Consider the following 14,047-nt stretch of genomic DNA (forward strand, 5'->3'; position numbering starts at 1 on the left):
GACTGACACAGGATTACAGGAAATTGACGTGGTGGATGATACATGTGTAAGATATATGATATATATCATCTTCTTACACAATGATACAAGACATGTATCATCTGCCACGTCACTGTGTCGGATAAAATGGATGCCCATCTTGGTCGAAACTCGAACAAAATACTCGCACCGAACCCTGTCTGAACCCGACAAAACCCGAACCCAAACCGAAATACATAGAGTAGGGTTTGGTCATACTCTAAACCCGGACCGACTCGAGTCCAACCCGATAATTTAGCCCTAAACCGTTAAAAGGGCTAAAAAACCCGAAACCGAATTCAGACCGAAATCGAACCCCAAATCCGATTTAAATTGCATACTATTAAAATCATATAAAAGAATGAGTTAGATAAATATTTGGATTATGATCTCATTCATGTTTACAATGGTGAGTTATTTAAGATTATGAAAAAAAATTATGTTGAAATTTCTAATTTTTTCAGTAATTGCACGTGAGCATGTGTCTATAATTCATTCTGAGTCAATCTATTTTTAAATCATATCAAATAATTATGTCTGAATATAGGTAATAATTACTTCCAAGTTCATTAGAAGTTTTATTTTGTTGGAAGGATTGGTGGATAGCCGAAGAAGGAATAAAATGTAGATATATATTTCAAATAAATTTTCTTATTGTCTTATTTCTTTATTTATACCGGACTTTATCCTATCTGAACCCGAGCTCGATGGGTACCCGAAATATAGGGTTAGGGTAGGATTTGGTCACACTTCTCAACAAAATATCCGACTCTGAATCCGACCAGCTGAAAACCAGTCTGGATTCGAGTAACCCGATACCTGTTCAAAACCCGAAAAATCAGGTTTGGGCCGGGTCGGGTACCCGTTTGGAAGGGTATATCAAATGAATTTGAAAACAGGGAGTATCTCAAAAAAAATAAAGCAAAACATAGGGTATCTCAAATTATCCCTATATAATAATATCTCTTTTAGGGTTTCTCTACTAATGCCACGAAATATCATTACCGACATTGTTGAAATGTTGGGATGTTCTTTTTTTAGCATAGGGGGAAAAGAGATTTGTGATTTAAATATTTTTAGATTATTGGGAATTTGGAACTGGCTTGATACCTTTTTCTTTTTTTTAAGCATTCCATTTTTTGACTCTAAACAAGAGTGAGAGAGATGAGGACCATTTTGCTGTTCAACAATAACATGGAGTATGGACTCCTACAAAGCTTGGTATGTAGCAGACTAGCGGTTCAACAAATATATATATAGAGATGATTTAAATTCTAGTACGAACACAAATATACATGAGTAGCAAGAAGCATGAAAGTTATTTACTACAACCTTCAAACACAAAGTACAACATCGAAGAGAGCCACCTTACTACTACCAAGCCAACACACGGAACATCTATATGTTGTCTCACTCTTGAGGCAAAGGGAGGATTATCTCAAGTTCAAAATAGGCCATGGAGTAAGCCCTGGAGAGGGTAGCAAAGGCCGAATCATAGGGACATTCCTCACAACCGAAAAAGCTTCATTTAGACGTGTTGAACGGTTCATTAATTGAGACACCTTCTGCAAAATCACAGGAAAAAATAAAGCAGTAATCAACTTGGAAAATAAATAGGACCTTTCTTAAAAGAAAAGTGTGAAACCTCAAATTGCATGATTGGGTTACCTGCGGGCTGTGGATGAGCAAGTAAACCAGTTCAATAGAATCCATACAGAAACTAATATAGGGATGCAAATGTTTATCTTCAATTTAACAGAAGTGAATGACAATATGCTAAATACAGTTTGTAGGATAACCCCCCCACACACACAGAGAGTTTCAGTGGTGTGTACCACCAACTTAGTAAATCTAACCTATATGTCAACTCACATGCCTGCAACTCGAGATGTAGTCATTCCCCATATGTAAATTTGACTTGTAGATGAAGAGGTGAGTAAATGGGTGAAAGGAAGAAAGCGGAGTAGTCACAAATATGTTTTAGGACATGGGATTTAAAGTGAGGTCTGAAAGAAGCTTTATAAATGTCAATGAAGCTAGGTTACATGGACATGCCATATTTAGAAAAAAATCTATGTCGGATACGTATCCACGTGTCCATGTCTATGTCGGACACATGGTATTTAATTTACCTCAAATTTCTGATTTACCATCTAATTTAATAAATTTATAATTATTAAAAAATTATTCTTATCCGTGTCCCTGTGTCGATCTTCAACTGCTCTCTGTATCCGACACCCCGTGCCATGAGTCAATGTAACCTAGCAATGAAGTAAATGAGGTATCATACAATCATTTACAGACCATTTGATATCCAATGGTGTATTCCTGACACGGGTATTAGAATGGCAGGCACATTCATCGAATTGATGTTAAGTGCAGGTAGCGCTGAATAAGAGGCCTGTTCAATTGCTAATACTATTCCGAGGTCTGATTCAAAGTGTGGAATAGCTGCCAAAGTATCATATAGAAGGAAAATCTAAAAAATTAAAAGCGTACCAGAAATATGTTGAATTGCAACCACTGATGTACACTGACAGTTTGGTAGGAAATCTATCTAAGTAACTCTTGAAAGACGATAAGAAGGTGTGCTTTGTTGGTTCCAAATTTCCAATCAAGTTTTATTATGCATCCTTCTATTATGGAGTATGGACTATTATCACAAAATAATAACATTGCCGTTGCAAAGCAAGTTGGTCTCAAGTAAAGAAAGTGTTTACTAGTCTACAATAAGATTGGAACTTGGAAGCAAGACAAAATATAAGCCATATACAGCGATAAACAACATACAAGTACTAGTGTGTTTTAAAGCCAAAATTTCCTGACAGCATTTAAATAGTTGATAATGATATGATCTCACTTCCAAATACACTCTACAGAGAGAACTAAATATAATACCATATATATTAGAATATGTCATATATGTAAAGTCTCACGTTTCTATAAGTGTGGACATCCATATCTAGTAGTTTCTATTATCATGTTTGAGGTAAGTATAAATATGTAACTCTGGGTAGAGGACAAGGATTAGAAACTTTAACCCTATTATTCTAGTCTCCTCTCTCAATATATCAATGTCACAACTCTCCTAGTAACACCACTAATATAGAATTTAACAATATACATTAAAAATATATCAACAACAGAACAGATATAGTATGGAGAAGTGCCAAAGGACTAAGTAAAGCTAGGCACAAAAACATCATAGTTAAATAAAACCATAAATTGTATATCAAAATTAAACATAATATATCTATAATTGAAAAGGCACAAAAACTAGAACTCACCTTGTCATCAACTGTAAGCTTAAGCGCAATGCTCTGGTTCTTCTTCTTCATCCTATGCAATCTTCTTCTCAGTATAACAATCCCCATCACAGCAGCAGCAATTGATATAGTCCAACCAGGACTAACCTTAAACAAACAGAATTTCAATATCTCAAATGGAAACTTCCACCAAACCATCTCTTTCTTCTCTCCCTCGCCCGCTTCCACCTCTACTACTTCCTCTGGGGCTTCTCCATCTACAGACCCTGACCTATTTCCCATTTCTTCATTTCCATCAAACTCAATAAACTTACGAGACCCAGCAGACTCATCGCTACTGGAATCAGACCAAAACTCAGTAGAAACCTTCCTTCTCAACTCAACTCTCTGATCATCATCATCATCATCATCTATAAACCTAGTAGATTCCGAACAAGGTTCAATCCAGCTTGGATTATCAGAACTAACAGACGACCCTCCAGACTCATCAACAGTCTCACCAACTATAGTCTTCCCGTAACGGTTCTCGGTATCGAAAGCGAAGTAGTCAGGCCTTATTACACCTTCTGATACTCCTTCAATATCGACGAAAGAATCAGGTGGAAGGAGAAGACCCGTTTCCTTATTGTGAAGGAGCTCCCAGTCTTGAAAGTCACGTGGTGCTTCTTCTTCCATGGTGTTTTGATGGAAATTATTTGAGGTTGGAGAAGGGTGGAAGCTGTTTTTGCTTTTGGAGAAAAGAGATATATCCTTAACTTTGGCAACTTGCAAAGGTTGGCGGACGTACGTGGGAGTTCTTACTGTTCTGGTCATAAGTTCATAGGTTAGTTATTTACAGTTACGAATTACGTTAACCGTTTTCTATGTAAGAGCAGAGCATTTTTATTTAAAGTCCAAAGTTATGTCATCAAGTTAAAACTTAAAAGATAATATTAGTTGAAGTCTTAAAATTATCTACACCAACCTACACACTCTATATCATTGTTTTTATAATGAAATTTATTTTATATAGATTTATTAGACACTTATGCTAAAATATTGTAACCACTCTTTACTTGCCAACATCCCACATTTTTCTTTCATATTTGACTCATAAAATAGATTATAGTGATACAAAAGTAATAAAATTGGTTGTTTGCACATGTGGCAGGTTAGTATGGAGTGACACTTGATAAAACAAATCAAATTCTATATTTGACTCTTAAAATAGAGTGTGATTAGTTGTCTACTTGATATAGAGCATGAATTGGTGTGGAAAAATTGAATTACCTACTCGACATGTAAGACTATAGAGTAGCATTGAAAATGCTCTCAATGTGGCTTCACTAGATAGCTAACTATTGGGATTTGCAGGTCCAAGTTTTGTTTTTGAGAATGTTAGTTAATGGTCAAAGACGTATGTTAAAAATGGAGGGTTTCCACAAATTTGAAGTAGGGGTAAAATAGTCAATATAAAAAATATCAACCTGCTCAAAAAAGCAAACAGGGCAATTAGGGCAATTAATGATGATTTTCAAAATGGGAGATTATCGCAAAAGAGAGTACATTTGTGGGGGTTAAGTCAAAAACCCCTTTTTATAATGAAACTTATCTTATATACTTATTGGACACTTATACTAAAATATTGTAACCACTCTCTACTTGCCATTTTGCCAATACCCCACATCTTTCTTCTATATTTGACTTCTAAAATGGAGTATAATGATACAAAAGTAATAAAATTAGTTGTTTGCACATGTGGCAAGTTAGTATGGAGTGACACTTGATAAAACAAATATAGTGTAGTGAGTTATCTACTTGATATAAAGCATGGATTGGTGTGGAAAATTTGAGTTGCCCACTCAACACACGTAAGACTAGAGAGTAATATTGAAGATGCTCTCAATGTGGCTTCACTAAATAGCTAACTATTGGGATTTGCAGGTCCAAGTTTTGTCAAAGTCTCCAAAAATAAACTCAATTTTTTCCGTTTTTACGAAAAACTATTGAAAATCCTCTACAAAAACGGCAAATTGTAGAGAAATGGGAATATTAAAAAGGAAATAAACTCGTAACGAATCTCAAAAGTAGGGCATTTGGTCTAGTGGTATGATTCTTGCTTTGGGTGCAAGAGGTCCCGAGTTCGATTCTCGGAATGCCCCCAGCTATCCATAAATCAACTAACTATTTTGCCAAAATTGGTTTTTCTATCTACCTATCAATGCCACAATGTACAATAATCAAATTCATCTTCCAATATACATTTTCCTACAACCTTATATGCAGTTGAAGTCATCAACTTGATCTAACAGTAATCCAATTGCCGGATGACACTAAGTCGCATTCTATTCGCTGCCTTGTCCTGCTTGTCGACCTCTTTCTTTCACACCTAAGCCTTTTAGAGAAAGGTATTTTGCTTGGAGTTGCCTTTTTCCTAGAGTCTGGTCCGTCTGAATCATAATCTAATCCAACATCTAAGACGCTGGCTGGTGAGCAAGCAGCAACTTCACTGTTAGACTTCTTACCAGTTATGAAGGGATGGGCAAGTAATTCTTGAGTAGTATACCTCATCTTTGGGTCCCTTTGCAAGCACTTATCCAAGAAGTCCAATCCAACCTTGGAAAGTTTGGTTGGAAAAGGAGGAACTTCATTGCTGGATGCAATCTTCAAAATTGACGCCATAGGGTTCAATGTCTCATGTCCCCAAGGCGGTCTTCCTGTGACCATTTCGATTATGGTGCACCCTAAAGACCAAATGTCTGAAGCAAAGTCCAAACCTTCCTTTCTCAAAACTTCAGGTGCCATCCACAGTGGAGTTCCAGATATAGGTTGGGAAGAAGTTTTAGCTTCCCCTTCGGCTTTTGAAGAACCTAACCTCTTGGCGGATCCAAAATCTGCCAACTTAATGTTGCCAGTTGATCCTAGAAGTACATTTTTGCATTTAAGGTCACAATGCACAATGCCATTCTCATGGAGATAATCTAACCCCTTCAGGATATCTCTGGCGTACACACGGATCACAGACTCATTAAGATCATAGCCAAACTTCTCCGCTATATCTAATAAGGTTCCACCGGCCATGTATTCCATAAACACGTTAAGTTTCTGTTCGCCATGGGCTTCGTTTGAAACTTCACGTCCAAGGCATTGAATAATATACGGTGAACTAAGTTTCTCAAGGATGTTGGCTTCATTCTCTAGAGCTCGAAATGTGGTTCCAAATGAAGATTTCATGGCAAAGAGTTCACCAGTGCATGTGTTCATTGCCATGCTAACAACACCAAATGATCCAGCCCCAATTGCATTGCCTTTCACCCATTTCCCAGGCCGAGGAGAAGAAACAGAACATGTCACAACCATTTTCTATGCGTCTTTAAAGTATAACATGTCACTATTTCTTACTTCGTTTTACCACCACCTAAGCATCCCAACAACCACCTTCCATAAAAGAAAAAGAGCGGTTTCCCAGCACGCGGAAAACCGCCCCACCAACTACGCCTTGGACGTCTAATGCAGATTTCTGAATTCCTGTTGTTTTATTGGTTTCAAGAAGAAGAGGGGGGGAATGTGGTTTGTATGCGATCTTAAATAAGGATTTTCTAGCAGTTAAGACGGTTGGCTATCCTGATTTTATGTTAGAGTATGATTGGCAGATAATGAAGGGTTGAATATGCAACGTGGAGCTTCAATTCATTTTGTGGTTCCGAAAGCAAAGGGTCGTGCTGTGATTTTTTCGCTGAGAAGTGTGAATTTATTTTTGATTTCAAATAATAGTTCCTAACAAATATGAGGCATTATTCAGTGTCATGGATCAAGTGCTCTAGATATTAGAGTGTAGTATCATCAAGAATTCACCTACATACTGCACAACATATTTTCTTGAAGTAATGCCTAAGACATTTTCAACGAATGTTGCATAAATTTTGCTATTCCATACTTCATTATAAGGTTAACTAATCCATATTCTCATTACGGGAACAACCTGATTGAAAACGAGATAGACAGTAATTGTTGAAGCTATTTGGATCCCCAAAATATATCTAATGGACTAATCCAACCAGAAGATTAACAGTTATCTTTATCTAACAACCACATAGACGAAGAACCAAATGAATTGTGGCTTCTTCCTTAATATTGTAGTTGGCCAAACTGCGCGAAGGCTCAAGCTGCATCCCACCGAAGATGAGCCTTTGCGACTTTATATGTATTCCCTCCTGCTCTTCAATCATTTCTTGCACATTTTGAACGGTATAAGATCCATCCACTCTGCAATTAATAGTTTTACCTGAAGGCACCCTAATGAATATTTGCATGCTGTCACTCCTCAAATTCAATGTCTGTCCTTCTGAAAAATGTAAGTCTGCTAAAGTCATATCATTCTCCAGCTCCACCTTGTCAAGCCAGAGTTTCTGTTTGCCAATTGGGATCCCCACCATGCTTTCAATCAGGAACTTGACATTCAGAACCGTAAACCATCTTTTCACTTTAAGACTAAAAGTTCTATTTTTTTCAGTAGTAACCGATATTAGCATTGTATCTCCCAAACGAAAGACTGCATAAATTGTTGACCCTCCCTCAATGTTATAACTTGCAATCGTTCGACCATCATCCAGTTCTTCTCCTAAGTAGAAAAGCTCTTGTTGGCCAACAGGGATTCCCTCCTTGTTCTGAATCCTGCTCTTGACAGTAAGGACAGTGTCCCTCATATCCACATCAAGTGTGATTGCATTTCCAGTTTGTGACATCTTTACATGTATTTGTGTCCTGAATCCTGAATCTAGAAAAACACTGATGACAGAACCACTCTTTATGTCATAATCATCCACTTTTCGCTCATTCTCAAGCCAATTACCCGCAAAGAAAAGACTCTTCAGATTTACCATCGAAATGCCTTGATATTTGGAAAATTCAGTTCTCACGTTTTGGATTGTGTCCGATTTCTTCACTTCTAAAGGGATAGTTTTCATTAATCTGAAATTTATTTGCATCTAGAAACAATAAAATAAGAAACATGCATTAGTACCAACAATGAACAGTCTGGCTGTCACAATGGCCTAAACTTACCAACACAAGCGAAATGAAAAATTCATGTTGAAGAACAGGGGGATGCATATAAGTGATATTAGCATCAGATAGGTGCTCAAGGGAGTCATGGCTCAAGTTCAATGGAATGTGTTTACTATGCACAACATAATATCTCATTAGAATTGAGTACAACATCTCTACTTGGACTAATGTAGTCCCCATCATTTCCAACAGTGCTAGCCGCACTTGTACTAAGAGCTATAATAAGAGGCCTTGAACCAGGCCCAAAAATGGGGATGCAAGAGTAGTGAGGGAGGTCGATCAACGGCATATGTGACAATCCAAGTATATACATTTCTTAGATGAGACATATATCAAGACCTTCGTAAAAGAATCAAAGGCCATAATGAAGGTGGCTAGACCGCCTATGGATGTGGGATGAACCTTTCTGGCCTTCCTGGTGTGGAATCCATTCTCAAGCAGCCATGGAAGCTTTTATGCATAAAGAGAACTTCATCGGCTACACTTGAAGATGGAGCTAGTTGTTCTTTACCTTTTGAAGTTACAAGACCATGGCCTTTTTAAGACTTATTCCGTTCATGACATTGAGTGTACAAATGTTTTGTAATATATAGCTTTAATAATAGGAAAGACAAAGGTCTGTTATTCTGTTTGCAATGGGATGTCCATCCAAGTTGTTTATATATGATGGAATTTCCTCCTATTAATAATGTACTATTATCTTGTTTTTTCTTCTTGTGATAAAATACCAGTTATAGTTTCTTGTTATTATTTACTTGGCTTCCATATAATAAATATATTTACCAGTCATGCTCCATGCATTTGAGTATGTGAGTATATATCTCCAAAAGAGAAGCAGAAAAGATTGCATCTTTATGCATGATTAACTGATTTAGAAATAGTGTAATACCTTATCTTCAACCGTATCAAGTGGAGTTGAAGATTCGACCCCTGGAGGTGTCTGTTGATCCATGCTATCTTCAGAGGGCACCATGATACGTTTCTTTTTGTCAACGTGACCTTCAGCAGGTTTCTTTGGAAGTCTCGTTCTGGCCATGTTAATTGAGGACTTCAACTGCATGAAAATATTGTTATAACACACACATCATAAACAACATTATCAGTACTAAACTTAAAACAAAGCAAGACAAGTTTGGAGCAGAACATTAACCTCGAATCACAAAAGTAAAGCAGTTATTAAAACAAGGAGAAAGACAAGTAATGGAAACCTGATTTGGGATTAATGGAAACGCTGGAGTTGCGTTGAGACGTGCAGAGTAGCCTCCCCGTTTTATAGTTTGCCCTCAAATTTTTAGGAATATTCCGAGTCCAAAACAACCCTAAGAGCATCTCAAAATTTTGAACCAAACCAAACACCAAGTTTTGGATAAAAGGCTTTCTCAAAACCGCGCCAGTGAATCCAATCTTAAAAGTTCAAGCCCACGCACATCAACTTTCTTCTTTCTTTTCTTTCCAATCTCTCACTCGCAAAACCACATTATTGAAGTCCACTGTTTAGCCCAAGCCTATGCGGTGTTAGAAAAACCGCGCGGTTTAAAAACTGCGAGAGAGATTTGATACAGCATTGAAACTAGAACCAAATTTTTGCCGATTTGGTGTTTGGTTTGGTGTTTTTTTAGTGTTTTCATCAACATGTGTCTCTCATGAAGATGAAAAAACACCAAAACACCAAATTATTAGAAATTTAGTGTTTGATGCTAAGATAGTATCTCACCTAAAAATGCTCTAACCTAAGCCCGACCGCATCCATGGTTCCAAAACGGTTTCAATAAAGGTCCTAGCTTATCTGAGGTCTGGGCTGGGACGCTGGGTCGGGCCATACGGCGTGCGTGTTCATTTGTTGAAATGCTGCCCAACAATTTTAGGTGCCTACTCCAAAAGCCAACAGTTTGGTCCTGTGGAATATAGCGACTTGTGCAATCTGATGAAATCTATCGAGACCTAGTAAGGACAAAAGTATAGTAGAACTCCTAATGTCGACAGGTCTACTATGTACTTATGGAGGTGAAGGGTTTGTTATGGTATTGGCTAGATTGCTTCTCCTTGCAGGATAAACAAGAGAATTTGAAACTAGTCACCAATTTAACTTAATAATTTTAGAATGAGTGGTCTGCCATAAGAAACAAGGTTTTGTGCCATCCATAACAGCTCCCAAGGGTAGGATAGAAGCATGACTTTGGTACGATTTGGTCATTTGGCCCATGTTGTATTCTTCAATAACAAGCTCTATCACAATAATAATACTATTTATATTAGAATAGTAGAAGCTTCGGAAGTGGCTGTGGATGTTCCATATTGGCATCAAGAAACTACTTGAGGTAAAGGTCCTCAGTAAGCAAACGTGCCTGTTTTGGCTTACATATAGATAAGCAAAAATATACAAAATTAGTACTACAAGATCTGCTGTCCAGCGAATTACATTGTGAGTTCCATGAGGTTCCAACTTCAGAGACAAGTAAATGTGCAAGCAGTCTGTCAATCTACATATCAACCATATAATCAAACCAAAAATATTGACAAAAACTTCTAACTAACAACCACACATACGAAGCATCAAATTAAGCGTGCCCTCATTCTCAATACCATAATCGGTCAAAGTGCCTGAAAGCTGAAGCCTCTTTCCATTAAAATGGATGACTTGTTTGTCAATGTGGATCCCTTCTCGTTCTTCAATCATTTCACTCAAGTTTTTAATGGTATGAGATCCATCTACTTCAAATATTTTTGTATTATACGTAGGCATCGTCACGAATATACACATGCCATTGATCAAATTCAAGGTCCGGCCTTCTGTAATATGGATGTCTGCCCCAAAGTGATATGATCCACCAGCATCACTTGATCAAGATATATCTTCTGTTTGTTAACTGGGATCCCCACCATGCTCTCAATCAGGAACTTCACATTCAGAATGGTATACCAACTTTTAGCTTTAAGACAGAAAGTTCTCCTATTTTGCTCAAGACTAACAGATATCTGCATGGTATCTCCCTCACGAAAGACTGCATAAACAGTTGATTCCCTCCTTGTTCTGTATCCTGCGCTTGATAGTAAGGACTGTGTCCCTCATATCCACATCAAGTGTTATTGGCTTCCCAGTCTGCAACATCTTTACATGTATTTTTGTTCGGAATCCTGAATCCAGAAAGACACTGATGATTGAGCCATTCTTTATGTCATAATCAACAACCTTTTGCTCATTCTGAAGCCAATCTCCCGCAAAAGACAGACTCTTCAGATTTACCATAGATATACCTTCCAGTTTTGAAAATTCAGTTCTCACGGTTTGGATTGTGTCAGACTTCTTCACCTCTATAGGGACAGTCTTCATTACCCTGAAATATATTTGCATCTACATACACAGTAAAACAAGTAACGTGTTTCAGTACAATCAAAGGAAAGACTGCTAATAAAGCAAAAGTCAAAAGCAACCCTCCACACCTCCCCCTCCCCCTCCCCCAAAACAACATGCAGCCCTCTCAAGAATTGGATAAAATAAGTACCCAAAAACTGGAACTCGCGCGGGTTGGGTCGGGTTGAGGTATAATCCGAGTCTAATCCGAGTTTCAAATGCTTCAACTAGGGCAGAGATCGGTTCGGGTCGGATACAGCTATATCCGAATCCGAATAGTTTCATAATATCTGAACCCGAATCCGAACCCGATTATATCCGAAATTTAATATCCGAACCCGACCTGAATCCGACTAACCCGATCGAATAACACTAAAAATTTAAAAAAAAAACCCAAAAAAATATCCGAACCCGAAATCAATAAACCCGAACTCGACCCCAACCCGAATAAGTAAACGGATATAAAAATCGACCCGAACCCAAACTATTTGGAGTCGAGTCGGGTCAGATTCGGTTCAAACCTGACCCAATTCTCTGCCCTAGTTTCAACTCGAGCCTGGGACCAAGCCCTAGTCGGTACTTAAATTTTCAGCCCAAGCCCTAACTCAACCTATTTGGATTGGGCCGAGTTATATCAGGTTGGTCAAACTTCTCGTGGGTTTTTTTTAGAATTAGAAAGTAAAAAACACTAAAATTAAAATCTTCTAATAAAATCAAAGAGATTTGATTGTTTGAAAAGGAAAATAACTTTATTGATTACATTATTCTCTCTAAAATAGAAATTATAAACCTTATTTTTTACAAAAATACGTAGATATATGTACACGGGATCAGGTTTTTCGGTTTTTTAATATTCTAACCCGAGCCCAATTCAAAACCAAGTCTAGTTTTGATTTTACAAAACCAAGCCCAGACCATGGATCTGACATGTTAGTCGACCAATAAAAATTAGATTTTAGTTCATCGGGTTTGGACTAACCCGACCCAAATTCCACCCCTACACTGAACCGACAGTTATACTGCCAAAGCACGAATGGGTTGGGCCGGGACGGCCCACAAGTTTATGATAGCCCAACTTAAAGGGCCTTTTAATCCAACAGCCTGGGAAATCATATATCGATTTGGAGTGGTGAGAAATGGGGAATCAAGAGGTGAAAGAACCGTGCAAGAAACAAGCTTGTGATATTCAAGCTTGTCTCACTAAAAACAATTTCAATTCTCAAAGGTATTACCTTTTTTCTTTTCTCTGTTCATCAAGTATTCAATGAGAATTTTTTGGTGGGTTGACTGGTTGAGGGTATTTGAAGGATGATTTTGTTTTCAAAAACTAATATATGGATAAGCTGATTTTAGCATTAGGTAACATTGTTATTATTTTTACAAAATATCCCGATATATTGTGATATTTGGGAATATCTATCCAGATATGTTTAGAAATATATATAACTGTAAATATCGATGATATTTTGACGATATTTGTGATATTTGGAGATATTTGGTGATATTGTGTATATAACAATTTTATTTAATATTTACTATTATATTTCAAATAAATATAAATAATATGTATGATATTTGTCAATATTTTAGATATATCTACGATATTTATATATAAAACAATATCAAATATCCCTAAAGAGATATATATCCACGATACATACCCAGAAATATCAGCTGATTTTAGCATTAGGTAATATTGTTATTATTTTCATAGTACAAAATATCCTGATATATTGTGATATTTGGGGATATCTATCCAGATTTCAAATAAAGATATATAAATATCACGATATGTTTAGAGATATATACAACTGTAAATATCGGTGATATTTCAACAATATTTAGAGATATTTTGTGATATTTTGTGTATATAATAATTTTATTTAATATTTACTATTATATTTCAAATAAATATCAAAATATATCAATAAATATCTACGATATTTATCGATATTTTAGATATATCTACGACATGTGAAACAATATCAAATATCCCTAAAGAGAGATATTCCACAATACATACCCAGAAATTGAATATCGATAAATATCCATATCCTGATATTTTGTACTATGATTATTTGTTTGGTGTAGGTGCCAGAAAGTTATTGAACTGCTGCAATCATGTTGTGAGGAATGCAAGTACAGTTCAACCCATTGTGCTTCTGTTTCTGGACTTTTAAAACAAATCTCCAAGTAAGAACCAGTTTATGCCACACTCTTATTATACACATTGAGATCATTATTATATATTTGCTTATGCAAGATAGTGTTTTTCCTTGTGCAGGAAGGCTAAGTAGCCAAAATCTTAGATTTATGAGAGTTATTGGCTTATTGCACACAGACATACATTTGCTGCAAATGAGAA

At 36.7% G+C, this 14,047-nt stretch overlaps 5 protein-coding genes and 1 non-coding gene across 8 annotated transcripts; 2 read left to right on the forward strand and 4 right to left on the reverse strand.

The window, feature by feature from the left end:
* Positions 1–1,252: 1,252 nt before the first annotated feature.
* LOC147500929 (uncharacterized) lies at positions 1,253–4,078 on the reverse strand. Of its 2 annotated transcripts, none has more exons than XM_086605943.1 (2): positions 3,306–4,078; positions 1,253–1,580 (listed from the first exon to the last, which is right to left on the reverse strand). In XM_086605943.1, exons 1-2 carry the CDS (start codon positions 3,957–3,959, stop codon positions 1,452–1,454), a joined length of 783 nt encoding a protein of 260 aa, XP_086462069.1. In that variant the 5' UTR covers positions 3,960–4,078; the 3' UTR covers positions 1,253–1,451. The 2 variants fall into 2 exon arrangements, with proteins under 2 accessions (XP_086462069.1, XP_086462068.1); XM_086605942.1 differs by having other exon boundaries at positions 1,253–1,583; positions 3,306–4,072.
* A 1,275-nt stretch (positions 4,079–5,353) lies between these two features.
* Positions 5,354–5,425, forward strand: TRNAP-UGG (transfer RNA proline (anticodon UGG)). The gene has a single exon. It is a non-coding gene; the product is annotated as a tRNA-Pro (tRNA).
* Positions 5,426–5,475: 50 nt separating this feature from the next.
* On the reverse strand, positions 5,476–6,835 carry LOC147500931 (mitogen-activated protein kinase kinase kinase 17-like). The gene has a single exon (XM_086603746.1). It carries the CDS (start codon positions 6,621–6,623, stop codon positions 5,559–5,561), a length of 1,065 nt encoding a protein of 354 aa, XP_086459872.1. The 5' UTR covers positions 6,624–6,835; the 3' UTR covers positions 5,476–5,558.
* A 336-nt stretch (positions 6,836–7,171) lies between these two features.
* LOC147500932 (polyubiquitin-like) lies at positions 7,172–10,114 on the reverse strand. Of its 2 annotated transcripts, none has more exons than XM_086605944.1 (3): positions 9,539–10,114; positions 9,220–9,384; positions 7,172–8,251 (listed from the first exon to the last, which is right to left on the reverse strand). In XM_086605944.1, exons 2-3 carry the CDS (start codon positions 9,364–9,366, stop codon positions 7,346–7,348), a joined length of 1,053 nt encoding a protein of 350 aa, XP_086462070.1. In that variant the 5' UTR covers positions 9,367–9,384; positions 9,539–10,114; the 3' UTR covers positions 7,172–7,345. The 2 variants fall into 2 exon arrangements, with proteins under 2 accessions (XP_086462070.1, XP_086462071.1); XM_086605945.1 differs by having other exon boundaries at positions 9,481–9,694.
* A 1,208-nt stretch (positions 10,115–11,322) lies between these two features.
* On the reverse strand, positions 11,323–11,661 carry LOC147500933 (uncharacterized). Its single transcript, XM_086603721.1, has one exon. It carries the CDS (start codon positions 11,659–11,661, stop codon positions 11,323–11,325), a length of 339 nt encoding a protein of 112 aa, XP_086459847.1.
* Positions 11,662–12,778: 1,117 nt separating this feature from the next.
* On the forward strand, positions 12,779–13,879 carry LOC147500934 (Cox19 family protein (CHCH motif)). Its single transcript, XM_086605947.1, has 2 exons — positions 12,779–12,907; positions 13,774–13,879. Exons 1-2 carry the CDS (start codon positions 12,819–12,821, stop codon positions 13,877–13,879), a joined length of 195 nt encoding a protein of 64 aa, XP_086462073.1. The 5' UTR covers positions 12,779–12,818.
* Positions 13,880–14,047: the final 168 nt, after the last annotated feature.

This window comes from Coptis chinensis, chromosome 4 (genome assembly GCF_015680905.1).
Source record: "Coptis chinensis isolate HL-2020 chromosome 4, ASM1568090v1, whole genome shotgun sequence".
Lineage (NCBI taxonomy): Eukaryota > Viridiplantae > Streptophyta > Magnoliopsida > Ranunculales > Ranunculaceae > Coptis > Coptis chinensis.

Bases quoted from the DNA above. Each gene is read 5' to 3' on its own strand.
- LOC147500929 (XM_086605942.1), bottom strand. From the start codon at position 3,959: ATGGAAGAAGAAGCACCACGTGACTTTCAAGACTGGGAGCTCCTTCAC. The intron at 1,584-3,305 runs GTGAGTTCTAGT...GTGATTTTGCAG, and splicing joins AGCTTACAGTTGATGACAAG to AAGGTGTCTCAATTAATGAA.
- LOC147500931 (XM_086603746.1), bottom strand. From the start codon at position 6,623: ATGGTTGTGACATGTTCTGTTTCTTCTCCTCGGCCTGGGAAATGGGTG.
- LOC147500932 (XM_086605944.1), bottom strand. From the start codon at position 9,366: ATGGCCAGAACGAGACTTCCAAAGAAACCTGCTGAAGGTCACGTTGAC. The intron at 8,252-9,219 runs GTATTACACTAT...TATTGTTTCTAG, and splicing joins TTGATACGGTTGAAGATAAG to ATGCAAATAAATTTCAGATT.
- LOC147500933 (XM_086603721.1), bottom strand. From the start codon at position 11,661: ATGAAGACTGTCCCTATAGAGGTGAAGAAGTCTGACACAATCCAAACC.
- LOC147500934 (XM_086605947.1), top strand. From the start codon at position 12,819: ATGGGGAATCAAGAGGTGAAAGAACCGTGCAAGAAACAAGCTTGTGAT. The intron at 12,908-13,773 runs GTATTACCTTTT...TGTTTGGTGTAG, and splicing joins AACAATTTCAATTCTCAAAG to GTGCCAGAAAGTTATTGAAC.